Source organism: Hemitrygon akajei, chromosome 29 (genome assembly GCF_048418815.1).
Source record: "Hemitrygon akajei chromosome 29, sHemAka1.3, whole genome shotgun sequence".
NCBI lineage: Eukaryota > Metazoa > Chordata > Chondrichthyes > Myliobatiformes > Dasyatidae > Hemitrygon > Hemitrygon akajei.
Window position 1 is genome coordinate 17,398,421 of NC_133152.1, and position 18,093 is coordinate 17,416,513.

At 46.8% G+C, this 18,093-nt stretch overlaps 1 protein-coding gene across 4 annotated transcripts in view; it reads left to right on the forward strand.

Moving 5' to 3' along the window:
* The window catches only part of LOC140718256 (zinc finger protein 362-like), a 66,254-nt gene that overhangs the window by 19,689 nt on the left and 28,472 nt on the right, over nucleotides 1-18,093 (forward strand). For all 4 annotated transcript variants that reach the window (XM_073031758.1, XM_073031757.1, XM_073031761.1 and 1 more), the window contains exon 2: nucleotides 16,287-16,354. In XM_073031758.1, coding sequence (XP_072887859.1) covers nucleotides 16,292-16,354 — 63 coding nt within the window. In that variant the 5' untranslated portion in view covers nucleotides 16,287-16,291. The remainder of the gene's footprint in view (nucleotides 1-16,286; nucleotides 16,355-18,093) is intronic.

Sequence of the window (18,093 nt, forward strand, 5' to 3'; positions counted from 1 at the left end):
ACGGTGACACAACAGTCCACGATGATGTCTTCGTTCCAGGGACCCAAGTTCTAGTCCCACCTTGGTGTGGTTTTCTTTGGCTGTGTTGGTTTTCTCTGACAGCCCAAAGCTGTGCTTGTAGGTTAACTGGCGGCCATAACTTCCCCCTGAGTGGTAAAAAGAATTAAAGCAGAGGTGATCGGCGTGAGGAAGAATGAATTTCTGGGATATAAAGGAAATTTGTAGGTGGGGTGGGGGGGAAATGAGATTTCTTTCTTGGATGCTGAATAGACCTAACGGCCTGAATTGCCTTTTGTACTGTGTTGAATACAGTGGATTCCAGTGCCTCAGGACCAGTACATTTTGGCCCAATTAAATGGCTGTCCCAATTAGCCAAAGTTTCATGGAAATAGTGAAAAAAGTATAAAAAAGACAAACTGAGTAACAGATTATGTATTTAAATGGAATACAGAACAAATTAGAACACTACCAATACTACTACAGTACTATAAAAGTGTGTTTTAGTTCCTAATACTTATCGACAGAGAAATTCTTCCAGTATACAAAATGAACAAAATTAGTGCAGGACTGCGTTCATACAATGCTATCGACGACTGCATACTCAAAAATCTTCATTTTCATTGTAGCATGCAAGATAATTGTTGATTCCTTCAAATTCCTCATTGTTTCTAACTTGTTGAAGTAGTGAAATAGGTTAATTTTCACTCTCGGCCGTTTCGCTCATCTCCTGGCTTTAATGGTTAAAATTGCAGTGAGCAAAGCAGTTCTAAATTGTCTTCCTGCTTATTTCTTGTCAACTATCGGTGACAAGAATTGCTCCTTTTTGAACACAATTGAATTGAAATGACTATTATTTACATCCTTCATATAAGTGAGTAGTAAAAATCTTTACGCTATGTCTCTGTCTAAATGTGCAATTTATAGTAATTTATAATAAATAGTATATACAACAGGACAGTCAATATAACATAGAAATACAATTGTGTCAGCTTGAATTAATCAGTCTTTATGGCCTGGTGGAAGAAGCTGCCCTGGAGCCTGCTGGTCCTGGCTTTTATGCTGTGGTACCGTTTCCCAGATGGTAGCAGCTGGAACAGTTTGTGGTTGGGGTGACTTGGGTCCTCAATGATCCTTCGGGCCCTTTTTACACACCTTTCTTTGTAAGTGTCCTGAATAGTGGGAAGTTCACATCTACAGATGCGCTGGGCTGTCCACACCTCTCTCTGCAGAATCCTGCGATTGAGGGAGGTACAGTTCCCATACCAGGCAGTATGGGATGCTCTCAATCGTGCCCTTGTAGAAAATTCCTCGGATTTCGGGACCCATTCCAAACTTCCTCAACCGTCTGAGGTGAAAGAGGCGCTGTTGTGCCTTTCTCAACACACAGCCGGTATGTACACACCACGAGAGATCCTCGGTGATGTGTATGCTGAGGAATTTAAAGTTGTTCACCCTCTCAACCCCAGATCCATTGATGTCAATAGGGGTTAGCCCGTCTCCATTCCTCCTGTAGGCCATAACCAGGTCCTTTGTTTTTGTGACATTGAGGGAGAGGTTGTTTTCTTGACGAAACATGCTACTGATGTTATTTAAAAATTGATCACTCTAAGCACAGTTTTGTGCCTAAGGGCCACCCAAATGTGTGTGAGTGATACTGCTTAGAACCTACTTGGCAACAATCTTCCACCCCAATTAAGTAGCATAGTGACCCAAATAAACAAAGGGAATCTGGCAATCTTCTCGAATGGTTTCTGTTCTTCAAGAGTTGTTCCAATAAGTGGCTGCCTCCATTAAGCAATGGCCCAGTTAACCGGAATCCACTGTGTGCAAGATGTGTGTTTGGTCAGAGTTGCTTCTCGTAATTATATAACTTGCAATAATTATAGCTCCTTCCCTAGACAGTGTTCTGTTCCAGACAACCTGAACAATTTGCAAGTCTGCCTGGCAGTGTACTTAAATACAAAAAACACAGGCCAAATGGGGGCAGCGTGTAGTTAAACCAGGGCATTTAACTCAACCATTTAGATATTACCACAAACTGAGCTTCCATAGGCAAGGAAGTGCCTGTAGCCCCACTGGTCCCACCAACACTTCCTCATATATATGGGCTGTCAATAAGTTAGGCACCAATAACTTGGGAGGACATAATTCTGTAATTTTAGTACATAATGTACAGTTTTCCATACATCTAATAACTGTATAATTGTATTTGTTGTAGTTAATTAATTAATGTACTTGGCTCATTATTAGTAATGGTGTCTTGCACTCTCCATATTTCCTTGCTATCTTGTATCCTGCCTTTCCCCACCTCTTAACTTCTAAACTGTGCTTCTCCCCTTCCTGAATTGCATAAGCCATTGCGATGAACTCACCCACTGCTTGCCCTTTCAAAGCATGTATCTTGGGCTCTTCCTCCGCCAGACCTCCCCGCTCAGCCCTGCTGTGCTGGGTTACAGGACACGGACATGGGCGCAGGGGTTGCATTGGGGCTTAGGGGGAGATGAACTGCTGGTGGTTTGGACAGAGCAAAAGATTTGACGGAAGTCCCATCCCTTCGGTGAGAAATGGAGGCAGTGTTGGATCATAATATCATTGACCCAGGACATGGGAGAAGTCAACCCCTAAATGTTGCTGAAGGAGGTAGCTAAAAGTAGATTGGGAGGCACACTGGGCTGAAAGAAGGAGACAGACTTTCCTTTTGAAGATGTCCGCCATCGAGGATATCTTCAAAGCGCGATGCCTCGAAAAGGCGGCAAACGTCATTAAGGATACCCCATCACCAGGACATGCACGAGGCTGATTGCTGCCATCAAAGAGAAGGTACAGGAGCCTGAGGAGACACACCCAGTGTTTTACTCCGCCATCAGATTTCTGAATGGACAATGAGCTCATGAACACTACCTCCCGATTTCTTTCCTCGCTTTTTAGACTATTTTTAAAAATATGTACATTTATGTATCGCACTGTGCGGCAGTTGCAAAATAACAAATTTCACGATGTACGGTATGTCACTGATAACAAACATGATTCTGATTCTGGTTCCATGAAGGACATTTATGAATTAAGAGGGTAGTTAGAGTGGCACAGTAGTGTAGTGGTTAGCACAACGGTTTGCAGTATGGGTGACCCAGGTTCAATTCCCGCTGCTGCCTGTAAAGAGTTTGTACGTTCTCTCTGCAGTCGAGTGGCTTTCCTCCCACAGTCTAAAGACCTACTAATTGGTCATTGTAAATCCAAGATGGCGGGGCGATGCAGCTTGCAGCGGCCACTCCGGAGCTGATTATCTGTTATTTGTGAAGTGGGGTGCCGTGCGCAATCATAATTGATTGAAAACGGACGTGGCAGCACAGAGGAACATCTGGAAATCTCCAGGAAGACCTTCTTCGTTGCTGCTGCTGCTGTGAGGTCCGGGTCTCTGCTGGGAAGAACAGGCCCCCAGTCCTCGGGGTCGCGTTGCCGATGGCCGTTGGCAGGGGCGTCTTAATACGCTCGGCAGAGGATGGTGCTTGGAGAAGCTGTGCCGGAGGGGATGGTCGTCGGCTCTGAGGTTCGACGGACTCAGAGTCCGTTGCGGTCAGGTCGCTTTCGGTGTGTGCTGCATCTGCGAGGCTGAGTCGGGTGGCGCCGTGGAAGTCCATAGTGGGGGTATTCCCTTCTGTTGCTGGCGTGGGATGGTGAGTCTGTCGGGACCCTGGGGACTTGTGGAAACTGTGTGGTGATTTCTTTTGAACTTATAGTCCTTTAACATCTTTGAACTATTTTTACTGTGCCCATGGTCTGTTTTTTTAATCAATTATGCTATTGTTTGCACTGTTGTAACTATATGTTGTAACTACCGTATGTGGTTTTGTGCAGGTCTTGTAGCTTTAGTTTTTGGTCTTGTTTGTCTGGTGGATTTGGAGCTCCTTTCCGGGGAACGCACTAAGACGGTAGCGCGATATTAATACGCAGCAGCCTCTCCGGACTCTGGATTGGGGATTGCCAAATGTTATGTGGGTTTTCTGGTGTAGTCTGTTTTGTCATATGCTTTTGTGATATCATTCTGGAGGAACGTTGTCTCATTTTTTTAACTGCATTGCATTTGTGGTTTCTAAATGACAATAAACTGAAATCTGAATCTGAATCTGAAATTGTCCCGTGATTAGGCTAGCGATAAATTGGGGAATTGCTGGGTGATGTGGCTCGAAAGGCCAGAAAGGCCTATTTCAAGCTGAATCTCAATAAAATAAAAATATTTACGGCCACTGAGGTAACTTTGTTTTGAAATTCCTGATTTATTTAATGTAAAGAGTTGGAAGGAGTACTTTAGCTGTGGGTGTCGTTGAGGGATGGGGTGGTTGGATATAGAGAAGAAAACTGTATAGAGATTCTACTTGTGATTGCTGTGCTGTGACTCTTTGCAAAGTGTTTTTGTATATGTACGCACTCCTTTAAAACTATTAACTCAACATCATCAGGGGAATAACTATAATTGGAAAGGAAGCAAGCTGGATCTCTATTCTCAGTGGTTTTTTAAGAGGTTTCCAGGTATTCCTCTCTGTTTCTAACCAGATGCTCTGCACTGGTATCCCCAGTGATGGGGTGGGGGTAAGCAGTCCGCTGTTGGGCATCTTCTGAGCTGAGCGACAAGGTGAGGGAGCGGGCAGACTTCCTCCTGGCGAAGCCATCTCTCTGTTGCACGGTCTCCTTTCACTGCCTCTGAGAGAAAGGAGGTAAAGAAGTGATAAGATGTCGATAGTCTGCCAGAGCTGTCATGTTCCAGTAATAATGTGCTTAGTGGCACCGATTTCCCTCCTGCTGAAGATAAATCGTTTGAATATTATTGAAGACGTCAGGAAAGTAACTAAGTGCTTGAGATGACTGATGCTGCCCCTCCTATTTTCTTTCAACATCATTATCTCCTTTTCTCTGTGTTTTCTTGACCACGGCTTCTCTGGGACGCTATCTGTACCAACCAAATTGCAGACAATAGACAGTAGGTGCAGGAGTAGGCCATTCGGCCCTTCTAGCCAGCACCACCATTCACTGTGATCATGGCTGATCATACACAATCAGTACCCCGTTCCTGCCCTCTCCCACATATCCCTTGACCCCACTAGCTATAAGAGCTGTATCTAACTCTCTCTTGAATGCATCCAGAGACTTGGCCTTCAAAATAAAGTATACATTTGATAAGCAGATAAAGTATACATTTGAGCACTTGCTAGGCCGGGAACTCAAGGGTTGTGGAGGAGACTCCGGAAGTAAGGAAAAGGGGAACTTGATGGATGTGATGAGATGGAGAGGCAAATCCACTGCTCTTACCTGGACAAGCAGTGGTGGAAAAGTCACCGGGACTCAGCTCCGTGTCATAAATCAGCCCTGGGCCCAGCTTCCCCGCACCAACCAAATTGCCTAACTGAGTTAGTCCCATTTCCCTGTGTTTTACCCATATCCCGCTTAACCTTTTCTATCCCTGTACTTTTCTACATGTCTTTAAAATTCCTTCCACTTCCTAGAGCATAGAATATAGAACTGTACAGCATCATATGGGTCCTTCAGCTTATGATGTTGTGCCAACCTACAGTACTGTGCAGAAGTCTTGGGCACATACACAGTGGCATGCAAAAGTTTGGGCACCCCTGGTCAAAATTTCTGTTACTTTCAACACCCCATTTAGCAAGTACCACAGCTTGTAAACGCTTTCTGTAGCCAGCTAAGAGCCTTTCAATTCTTGTGTGGGAGATTTTCGCCCATTCTTCCTTGCAAAAGGCTTCTAGTTCTGTGAGATCCTTGGGCCGTCTTGCCTGCACTGATCTTCTGAGGGAACAGAACTAGAAACCTTTTGCTAAGGGTGCCCAAACTCTTGCTTCGGACCCCTTTCCTTTTTGTTATTTCGAAACTGTAAAAGATGGAAATAAAAAAAGTAATCTTGCTTAAAATATTAAAGAAATGTGTCATCTTTAACTTCATGCCTTTTGGAAATCTGGTCATCTTTTACTCGCTTAGCTATTCACAGTAACAGAAATTTTGACCAGGGTGCCCGAACTTTTGCATGCCACTGTATATAGCTAGGGAGCCTAAAACCTTTGCACAATACTGTAGTGATTTTAGGTATTGCACTGTACTGCTGCCACAAAAAACAAAGAAAGTTCATGATGTATGTGAGTGATGATAGACCTGATTCTGATTGTTGTGGACTGAGAGCGGGACGAGGGCAGGGAGAGACAAATCTTGGTTAGGGAAAGGGTGAAGGAGGGAGTGGGAGAGAGACCTTTTGTAATGACCAATTGTTTGGAAGCAAATAACCTTGCCTCAGGGCTGGGTGTGTCACCCCCGGCACTCCTCTCTGCCACCTGCCCCACACCCCTCCTGCGACGCACCACTCCCGTCATTCCTAACGCCCTTTGCTCCCGCCAGATTTACAAACTTCCTCTCCGCTCCACGCTGACCAGTACAGTGCTGTGCAAAAGTCTCAGGCGCCCATCACTGTGCAAGAACAGAAACCTGCCTCTGACTGCTTCCCCCTAAACTTTCCTCCACTCACCTTAAATGGATGGCCTCTGGTATTAACCATTGCCATCCTGGGAAAAAGCTGTTGGGTATCTTCTCTATCTGTGCTTCTGTCAAGTTGCGTCTCATCCTTCATTGCTCCAAAGTGAAAAGTCCCGACTTACTCAAACATTCCTCATATGATAACCTTTCATCTGGCATCTTATCCCATATACACCCTCTGCATGTCCCAAGTTTAAAAAGAGAAGGATTTGGACACTCTGATGATCCCACGTTCATTCACTGCCAAGACTGGCTCATGAGAAAAGGCATCTTGGCCGAAATATCAGAGCCCAGTTCTTCAGTTTGTGGATGACACTAAGATTTGGGGGGAGCGGGGCGGTGTAGTGGACAGTGCGGAAGGCTGTCATGACTTGCAGAGGAAATCTGGATCAGCTGGAAAAATAGGCTGAAAATGGCAGGTGGAATTTAATGCAGACAAGTGTGAGGCGTTGCATTTCGGTAGGACCCATCAGGGTAGTTCTTACACATTGAGGTGTGTGGGAGAACAAAGGGATCTGGAAATACAGGTCCAGAATTCATTGAAAGTGATGTCACAATTAGATAGGGTCATAAAGAAAGCTTTTGGCACATTGGCCTTCATAAATCAAAGTATTGAGTACAGGAGAAGGGATGTTTTGTTGAAATTGTATATGATGCTGGTGAGGCCTAATTCGGAGTACTGTGTGCGGTTTTGGTCGCCTACCTACAGGAAAGATGTAAATAAGGTTTGAAAGAGTGCTAAGAAAATTTACAAGGATGTTGCCAGGTCTGGAGGACCTGAGTTATAAGGAAGGATTGAGCAGGTTAGGACTGTATTCTTTAGAATGCGTTTGCTGAAGATTTGAGTGCTTCAACTGAGTGCAAATAAAACTTGTAACACAGTGACTGTCCTGTCAGCCTGAAACGTGCCAAGCACTGTAAGACACTCTGCTAAAAGCACAATTGATGTATTCTTCAAGATCGTGGATATTAATAAACACTGTCGGGTGTGGTCCATTGCCTAGTGTTGGACTTGTAAGTGGGAACATTTATGCGGCAGCTTCCTAAGCCCCAGGATGACCCAAAGGCTTTTAGAGTTATTTAGGCGGCCCATATCCAGTCATTGTCAAGTCGCAGTTAGTGGCTGCTTGGCGTTCTCAGGCCACCATATTCCCATTATTACCATCAGGGAGGCGATAAAGGAGCCTGAGGATTCACTCAATATTTTAGAAACGGCTTCTTCCCCTCCAGAATCCAATTTCTCACTGGTCCCTGAACCACGGACGCTACCTCACCGTGTCTTTCTTGTTATTGTATATTTATTGTTGTAACAGATAGGAATTTTATGTATTGCACTGTACTGCTGGCGCAAAACGATAGATTAATGCGATCCACCAGTACACGTGCTCATTAATGCAAATATCTAATCAGCCAGTCGCGTGGCAGCAACTCAGTGCATAAGAGCATGCAAATATGGTCATGAGGTTTAGTTGTTACCCAGCCGAAACATCAGCGTGTTGAAGAACTACCATCTAAGTGACTTTGACCGTGGAATGATTGCTGGTGCGTAATGGGGTGGTTTGAGTATCTCAGAAACTGCAGATTTCCTGGGATTTTCGCACACAGCAATCTCTAGAGTTTACTGCGAGTGGTGTGAAAAACACAAAAAAAAAAATCCTGTAGTTCTGTGGGCAAAAACGCCCTGTTCATGGGAGAGGTCAGAGCGGTATGAGAGTGGTAAGAAGGTGACAGTGGCTCAGTCAGCCGTGCCTTGCATGCAGAAGAACGTTCCTGAATGCACAACACTGTACCTTGGAGTGGATGGTCTGCAGCAGCAGGAGACATCAGACATACACTCACCGGCCACTTTATTAGGTGTGGGAGGTACCTAATAAAGTGGCCACTGTGTGCACGTCGGTGATAATAAACCTGATTCTGGTTGGACGTTCTGACAGTGACCATTCTTCGGAGCCGATAGTGACGTTCTGAGGCTGTGAAAGGGTGAAAGTGCGTTAGTTTTCAAAACAAGGTCGTTGGGCTTGTCTGCCCCCTACTGTTCAGTGTGTGTTAAAGGCACGGGTTACAATGCACTTCCATTTAAACAACACGATCAAAGATGGAGAAAAACTTTCTTCTAATAGCTTACAAAGGCCAGAAACAAATTTTAAAATCAAAACGGAGGGAAGTAGCTGGGGTGGAAACTAATGTTTATACAGCGCAGTAAGACAGAGCTTTTCTTGGCGCGTGCAACTTAACAGCTGCACAAACACTGAACATGTAATTACCACTGATGTGTCACGCTCACACTGCCTTTGTAATAAAGCATAGATCCATTGAAATTGTTATGGGGGTGGAGCCTTCCACTTGGCCGGGGGCGGACTCTCCCTAGACATCACAGCCCCCTGGGGCTTTCGTTCCGTGGAAGAGGTTTTGGCCTCCTTCAATGAACAAGGCCGGGCCCGGGTTTGAGTGGCATCTTCTCTGAGATGTTACAGAGCCTTGCAACATGGAAGCAGCCCTTTTGGCACAGCTTGTCAATGCTGATTGAGGTGGCCATCCAAGCTAGTCCCATTTGCTTGTGTTTGGCCCCTGTCTCTTCAAACCTCTCCTATCCGTATACTTACCCCAAGTCTCTCTTAAATGCTGTTATTGTGCCTACTTCGACTGTCTCTGGCAGTTCATTCCATTTATACGCTATCCTCTGCGTGAAGGTGACTATCAGGTCCATTTTTTTAAAAAAAGTTTCTCCTCTCACCTAAAACTTATGCCCTCTAGTTGTTTGGTGCCCCTTTCTTGGAAGAACACTATCTGTCCCCCTTATGACTTGATACACCTGTAAGTTCACCCCACAGTCTCCCACATTACAAGGTGTAGTGGTCATTTCTAACAAACCGATCGCCACGGTTGGCAACCTCCACACCTCGTTATCCTGGTGTGCCGCACCCTCCAATCACTCCAGTAATGATTTTTTTCCCTCCGGTCCTGCCAAAGGGTTTTGGCCCGAAACGTCGACTGTGCTTTCCACAGATGCTGCCTGACCTGCTGAGTTCCTCCAGCATTTTGTGTGCGTTACTCCAGTAATGATGCCCCACAAAGTCAAAGAACTGTATTCAATCCTTTATTAGCAACTTGCAAAACAGTCTTGAAGTAATGCAATTATACGTAATTAGACAAAACTGATTATAACTAGGTGATCAGCTAAAGATATGACGTCTATTGGTCCCCCATTCCAAATTAAACTGCCCAGAACTAAGCACAAACACATAACTTGCTCCCTTGGCTTTTACCAGTCCCACTCACAGGACGAGTTACCATAAAACACGCAACGCAGAATACAATGCATATAGAAAACAGATCCATGGCTCCTACACAAGGAATAAAGTCTTAACTTCCCTAACCTCCCCCTATAATTTAGATCCTCAAGACCTGGGAACATTCTTGCAAATCTTCTTAGTAGTTTTCTAGCTCAACTGATCTCCTTCCTCCTTCCTTTTACAGGGTGACCAAAACTGCAGACAATACTCCAAATGCAGCCTCACCAGCATCTCTAACATGATGTCCATCATACTTTCTGCTGGGTTGGAGGCCCACTGCATTAACCATTGAACGCTAGGCCTTCAAAGCGAGCCATAACAGGGGTCAAGTCACAACAGTTTGTGCTTCATTGATTTGTTGACGTGAGGGAAACCATAAATTTGCTCCTGGACTTTCTCAGTAGAAGGTCGGTGAGGATTCCAGCTCTCAGTGTAGCATCTCACAACAGAGTAACAACTAGGGATTGTGTGTCAGTCATTGCTGGGTTAAGTGAAAGTGCTGATTTAACCATTTCCAACTGGCAAGGTGTGACGTTGAGAAGCAACAGAGGCCCAAACGATCAAATTGTCACATGCACTGCTTCTACCTCAGCTACGTGGCTTCACTTCCTAACCTGCGTGACTTGCCACTGGGCATCAGAACTTGAAAATGTCCCCTGTGAATATGTCATATTTCAAATCACAGAGCCACTCTGACTGCTCAGCAATGAGTTTCCTGAATCAGAAGCTTGCCTTGTTTTGAGGAGTATTTGACATCAAGGGACTGGAAAGAATTGCAGGTGTTTGAATACTTGCGAGAGTGACTTTATTGTGACTGGCTAACAGCAATTAAGTTTGACACCAGGGCTTTGTGGAGGACACCACAGCCGATCGCAGCATTTGGCTCCTGAAACACTTTTATTTTCCTCAACAGTTGTACAACTTTGAAATGTTGGGTGTATTCTGTCAGTAGCAGCTGGTGTGGTGGGATGTTGCCTGGATGTGACAAGCAAGATGTATTATACATCCTCTTTTGTGATGCGTGCAGCAGAATCCATCCTGCGTTAATCGAGGCACATCAGTGAAGGCGGCAGGGAGCTGATCTTACCGCCTAGACTCTTAGTGTTCAGCTCATGATCCCGCTGGTGGATGGCAGGGAGTGGGAAGGGACAGAGTGGGATAAGGGAAGGGGAAAAATAGAGAATATAGTTGTGAGACAAGAGCACGGGGAGAAATGTTGCTGGTGGGATGGATGAAAATCTCTGTCTGCTTTGCACCATCTATTGTCTCTCTTTACCTCTCCGTCTACCTCCCTCTCTTGCTCTCTACCCCTCCCTCTACCACCTACCCCCCTTCCTCTACCACCTACCCCCTCCCTCTACCACCTACCCCCCTCCCTCTACCACCTACCCCCCTCCCTCTACCACCTACCCACCTCCCTCTACCACCTACCCCTCCGTCTACCACGTACCCGCACCCTCTAACACCTACCCCTCCCTCTACCACCTAGACCCTCCATCTAACAACTCCCCCCTCTCAAACAACCCCCTCTAAACCCTTCTTCCCCTCTAAAACTCCCCCCTCTGACCCCACCTCCCTCTGGCCTCTCCCCTCTCTTTACCCACACCCCCCTCTCTTTTTCCCCCTCCCCTCCCCCTGCATACTGCCTGAGCAGAGCTCCTCCATCTGTTGCATCAGTCTGTAACGATGCAGCAGCCCTGGCCGTTGTTCCTGATGAGCTGTGCTGGCATGGCAGGGTGCCCACACCGACTCTGTTCAGTCAAACCCGGTTTGTAGCGTTGTGTGGAGCCAGGCTGAAGCACAGTCCTGCAAATTCTCCTTGCAACTGCCAGACGATCGTGTACAGACCATGACCTAGACCACAAACACGTGCTCAGCTGAGGCGCGAACTGCGCGTTAGACAGCCCAGGTGTTACGCAGGTTTAATCCATGATCTGGTGTGTTCTAGTAGCTCATTACATTGCCCTAGAAAGCATCGTGATGGTGAAGTCGTTCTGGCCGCTCCAGGGAGCCAGCCTCAATCCTGACCTTGGGTGCTGACTCTGTGGAGTGTGCATGTTCGCCCTGTGGAGGCATGGGTCTCCCCGGGATACCCTGGTTTCCCGACAGACCCCAAAGAGATGCTGAAGGAACTCAGCGGGTCAGGCAGCATCTGTGGGGGAGACGGACAGTCGACGCTTTGGGTCAGACGTCTTGTGTTTTTTATTGAGACGGGGTAGGCCCGCCAGCCCTGCAGGCCGTGCCACCTAGCAACGCCCCCGTCAGGGGGGAGCAAACTCTTTACGGGCAGTGGCGGGAATTGAACCTGTCGCTGCTGCCATGTTTTGCTCCAGATTCTGGCGTCTGCAGGAGGTGGATAATTACCTACTGTCCACGATACCTTTGTGTCGTACGTGGTAGAAGGGCCAAAAGGGAATTGGTGTAAGGTGAAAGGCTTTGGGGAAGTGCAGAGAGAGAATGGGACATTGCTCTGTTAGGAGCTGACAGGGACTCGATGGGCTGAACAGTCTCTTCTGTCGTCAGTGGGTAAGTAAGTAATTGCAGCATTGTTGGAGGACTGTAGCTGAACAATAGCAGTTCCTGGCCATTGTTCAGTACTTAGAGTAGGGAGGGATCATGTGGCAGTAACATTGTCACTTGCTTTCACTCAACTGCAAGAAATAGAGAGCGGTGTTTAATGTCTCTAAAATTGTATTCTGTCTGGGAAAAGTTGCATTGATATTCCTGTGGAGAGCTTGTCGTTTTCTGTGTGTGTATTCTTTCAGTGCTGACAGCGCACTATTGCGGCAAGATTACATGTTATTAAACACAACTATCTGACAGGAAAGAGGAGACGCAGTAAAGCTGTAATGGTACTTTTCGAATATAGATTCCTCCAGAACAGAAACGGGCCCTTTAACCCACTGTTTCCAAAATGACTCATCAACACCAACCTCGTTTACCAGCACTTGATCCGTTGATGGCTATGCCTTGGCAATTTAAGTGCTCGTCTAAATACCTATTGTATATTGTGAGAGAACCTGCTTTCACCACCCACTCAGGCAGTGTCTTCTAGATTGTAACTGCGCTCTGAGTGGGAAAAAATTCTTCCTCAGATTCCCTATAAACCTATTCCTCGCTCCCCCTATGTCTCTTAGGATTAAATTCCATCTGTCATTAAATAGCCCTATTTCACCAGCTGAACTATAACCTGTGACTGTCCTCTTCACTGTCAACAACACCGTCGTTTATGAATAGCCGTTAGAAGCATCGTCTCCAGTTGGTTAGACCATAAGACATAGCAGCAGAATTAGGCCATCTGGCCCATCGAGTCTGCTCTGCCATTCAATCACGGCTGATCCTTTTTTCTATCTCTTCCTCAACCCCAGTTCCCAGCCTTCTCCCCGTAACCTTTGATGGTGTGTCCAATCAAGAACCTATCAATCTCTGGCTTAAGTAAACCCAACGACCTGGTCTCCACAGCTACATGTGGCCACAAATTCACCACCCTTTGGTGAAAGAAATTTCTCTGCATCTCTGCTTTGAAAGGGCGCCCCTCTATCCTGAGGCTGTGCCCTCTTGTCCTAGACCCTCCCACCATGGGAAACATCCTTTCCACATCTACTCTGTCTAGGTCTTTCAACATTCGAAAGGTTTCAGTGAGATTCCCCCCATCCTTCCGAATTCCAGTGAGTACAGGCCCAGAGCCATCAAACGTTCCTCGTACGATAACCCTTGCATTCCTGGAATTTTAAGATTGCACAAGATTTTCTTGAGAAGTGTAAGTGAGAACAACTCATTCAGTCTATCTGCTGACTGGCCTCGATCTCTATTTGCATATTCTTGATTAATGATTACCTCTATTCTGTTGACTTCTGTTTTTGGAATACCAAATAACCCAGGAGAACGAGATCAGATTTGGTTAAAGCTGAAGGCTGGTTGAAGTCAGAGCTAAATGACTTAGCTTGACAACTCAGGCCGAGATTTCCCTTCATGCAGTTCTGAAGTGCACGCTGCTGGTTTATTGTGTTTCTATGGAGTTTGCATTGTTGTCACTGCACGAGTTCCTGCCATTTCCTTTCAAATCCCAAAAGAATGTGCTGATAGGCAAATGGGCTGCTATCTTTTGCCCCTTTGCGAGGTAAGTGTCAATAGAGTTCAAGGGGAGTTGATGGGCGTATTGATGAGCGTGTCCTCCAGGAAAGTAAGGAGGCAGGGAATAGGTCTTCTGAGCTGGACGGCCTCATCCTGATTTATAATAAATAAGTAAGTAAGTTTGCAGGAGTTCTCCCAAGACTGCCCAGATGTCTAGGTGTTTTAGCAACCGTCAGAAAGTTTGACCCCAACTCTTAGTAGGATGTTTGTTTCCACTGGCATCTTTTCTCTTGTAGCGTAATATTCCTCCAAATGATGCCAACAATAAGCAAATGCCCAAAATCTGTCAGCTTTGCTGGTCTGACACATGGCAGGTCTCGTACTCCAATAAAACCACCAGCTTCTACTAACCCCTTCCTCCCAAGCCGACAGACAACAAGGGTCTCGGCCGGAAACACTAACTGTTTATTAATCTCCATAGATGCTGCCTGACCTGCTGAGTTCCTCCAGCATTTTGTGTATGTTGAGTTGGTCAACATTGCTTACCCCCTGCTTACCCCCTATATGATCTGTAAACATAGCACCATCCAGAGACAGAGAAGCAGTTTCAGCGACAGGTTACTATCGATGCCATGCTCCTCAGACAGGATGAAGAGGTCAATACTCCCCAATGCCATTAGGCTTTACAATTCAACCGCCAGGACTTAAGAACTTTTTAAAAGCTATTATTAATGCTTTTTGAGATAGTGATTTAGATGCATATCATATTTTTTACTGAGTTAAGTATTGTATGTAATTAGTTTTGCTACAACAAGTGTATGGGACATTGGAAAAAAAAAGTTGAATTAAATATGAATAAAGTATCTATCTATCTATCTATCTATTCTTCTCTCCTGACAGGAAGTAGGGCATCTTTTTGTATTTAATTACCATTCAAATTTGCGTAATAAAGCTCAAATTGCAGCCTGCAAATCATTGACTTTCTGACCAAGCAGAACCAATAATTTTGAAGTGATTTTCAAATTGAGGACTTGAGGAATAAGATCAGGGTCCCTGGTCCAAGCCAACACCCTTTCATTTATCGGCTCAATGTTGACAAATGGGTCAAACCACAGAAGTAGAGGACGGAGGGAGATAGCTACCAGGTAGGAAATGAGGATGCCCTCAAAACTCCAGGCTATTAGAAGAAAGTAAAGTGAGAAGATTGTAATAGAATGTGGCACAGGATGGATACACCTAGGGTAGTAGGTCAACCAAAGAAATCAGTTTGACATGGCAATATAGTGACTTTTGTGAAAGTTCTATCTTACTTCAGATGGAGGGGAAGGGCAGTGTTGGGACTCTGCATCACTGGCTCAGAGTGAGGTGGATGGGGTGAAGTAATAATTTTAATATTTTTTAACAGAATCAAAAGGGGGGGAATGATTACGAAATGTCCCGTGCTTGGGGGTTGCTGAGAGTTCAGAGGAGAGTACGGTGGAAGTAGAAGTAAAATAAAGAGAAGAGGATGGCACAGCTGATAGAGCCACTGCCAGTGATCCAAGTTCAGTCCCGTCCACTGGTGCTGTCTGTGTGGAGTTTGCATGTCCTCCCTGTGACTGCATGCGCTGCTTTCCAATCACATCGAAGAGGTGCGAGTTGGTAGCGTAATTGGCTGCTGCAAATTGTCCCCATTGCGTAGGCGAGTGGCAGAATCTAGAGAGGGTGCAGGGGAGTGTGGGAAGAAGAAACGTTTGTAGGAGTAATGTAAATGGTACTTGATGGACAGCACCAACATGATGGGCCGAAGGCCGTTTCCCTGATGGATGAGTATAACTGCTGTCAGTGACGACAATGAGGCACGTTTGGACTGCAGAGAGACACCAGTTCTAAACAGATGACCAGCTTCCTCCTGTTACAGGGACAGGCTCAACAGTCTTCACTCTGTCCCTGGTAAAATTTAGAAGAGACTTCCCAGAGGTAGCGTACAGCACAGCAGCAGTCCCTTTGGCCCATCTTGTCCATGCCGGCCCAGCTAAGCCTGGCCTACTGCCCTGTGTGCTTGGCCCACATTCCTCTAAACCTTCTTCCCAGTCGATGTACTTAACAAGATTTAAAAGACACTTGGATATTGTACTCGTCTGAACCATTTTCCCGGCAGCTTGTTCCACACGTGGACCACCCTCTGCATGAAGAAGTTGCCTCTCAGGTTGTTTTTAAATCTCCCCCCCCCCCCACCCCACCTTAAAGCTATGCTCCCGGTTTTTGGGTTCCCCTTCCTCGGGAAAGGGACACGGGAGCAGGATTCTATCTATGGGCAGAGTTGGCTTTTTCGGAGTTTGGGGGCAGTGGGATTTGCTTGCCGTAGAATGACCGCAACTTGAGGTGTTTGTTTCTCTTGCACAGTTGCCATGGCAGAGCCGCGATTCAACAACCCGTACTTTTGGCCACCGCCACCCACCATGACGAGCCAGGTAGGGCAGGAGGAACTTCCATCACACCACTCACTCGTGTGCATTTCAGGTTCAAGGTGTTTGCCTCTGGGGGGGGGGGGGGGGGGGGGGGAATGAGACCTCACTGTTAGACGATCCCTGCTGTTCTAGGACTCCCTGGACTGACCTCTTCCTTCCAGTTTTCCCTTCTACTAATTCTGTCTGCTCTACCCCTCCGCTAATTCTGTCTACTCTTCCCCCTGCCTTGGGAAAGCAGCCAACGTAACCAAGGACCTTTCCTACCTGGGTCATTCTCTCTTCTCCTCCTCCTATCGGGCAGAAGATTAAACCTCGCAACACGCACCTGCTTTTGTCCTGCTGTCATGCGACTCTTTAACAGACCTCAATCTTGTACAATAAGGATGATTTCTTGTTCTCTCAGTCTATCTCACAGTGGTCTTTTGCGCTTTACTCTGACCGACCACCCTGCACTTTCTCTGTAACACTTTCTCTTTATTTTTACTACCTCAGTGTGCTTGTGTGTGAAGTGGCCTGTCTGGATGACAGGCAAACGAAAGCTTCTCATTGTGTCTTGGTACAGGTGGCGTAAATAAATCAATTAGCACAGTGCGCTGTCCACACCCCTCCAGCATATTGGTCCCTTGGCTCCTTATGTTGTCCCACCACCAGGCCCCGGATAAAGATGGGGTGGGAGGATTCTATGCCTGTTTGGATGGACACTGCCCCTTCACCCTGGCTGCAGACCCGGCTGAGGTACCCAGCTTCTTGGGGGCCACGTATGTGCTATGCCTCACCGTTTGGGGCTCAGTCCGGGTCCCGGGAAGCTCGGTTGACAGCCCCACCATGTCACCTCGGACTGGGTGGCCATTTCTCCTTCGAGGCTCGAGATTGCAGAGAGTAGACTGTGGCGGTCACTCTGCCAGGGCTGGGACTGATGTGCCCGTGATTGGGAGCCATCGAGGGAAGCTTAGTCTGTATCCATCTAGCTTTAAAGCTGGAGGTATCGCGAGATTGCCCACTTGAAATGGGCGACGCGATCCACGGGGTAGGTTTAGAATTCACACAAACAAAGCAATTGATCCTGGCCCGGCTTATTCTGGGCTCAGGTTCACTGTTTATAGGGAAGAGTGTTTCTATTGTCCCTGAAGGGGCTCCACGTGACCCCGTGCCTTCTCCGTCCCTGCGTGGGGTGGTGTGTGCCCTCACCTAGTGCCACTTCCTCTCGCCGAGGCAAGAGGGAGTCCCTGCAGCACTTTGCCCCTGCTGCGGTCTATCCAAAGTCACCAGAACGCAGGATGCAAACGCGGCCCAGAGGCAAAGGCTTTGCGTGTCTGCAGCGGCTTTCGCGCAGGGGGCCAGCCGGCGGACGGGCGGCTGAAGCTCCCCCGCGGGGTTGGGTGGTGAATGAGACCAGGTAGCCAGTCACAGAAGTTCCCAGTCTGTCGGTGCTGATGTGACTGCTGCTCGTTGGGGCTCAATTGTGTGCAGCGTCTTGGGTCTGAGTGGGCTGTACTTTCTCCTGCGTTTCTCCTCCACTTTCGGCTGAGGATGGGATTTAATTGGACCTGCACGTATCCAGGAGGGACAGGGTTAACTCCCACCATTAAATATCTTGGGGGGGGGGGCACAACCCATCTGAAATCCCTGAGTGGAGGCCTGAAGGGATTCTAGAAAAGAGAAGCAGAAGACGTGGATATTGAAGGAAGTGGTTACTTGTAGTAGGACAGTGGGTATGGTACCTACCTCATTTTCACACAGGC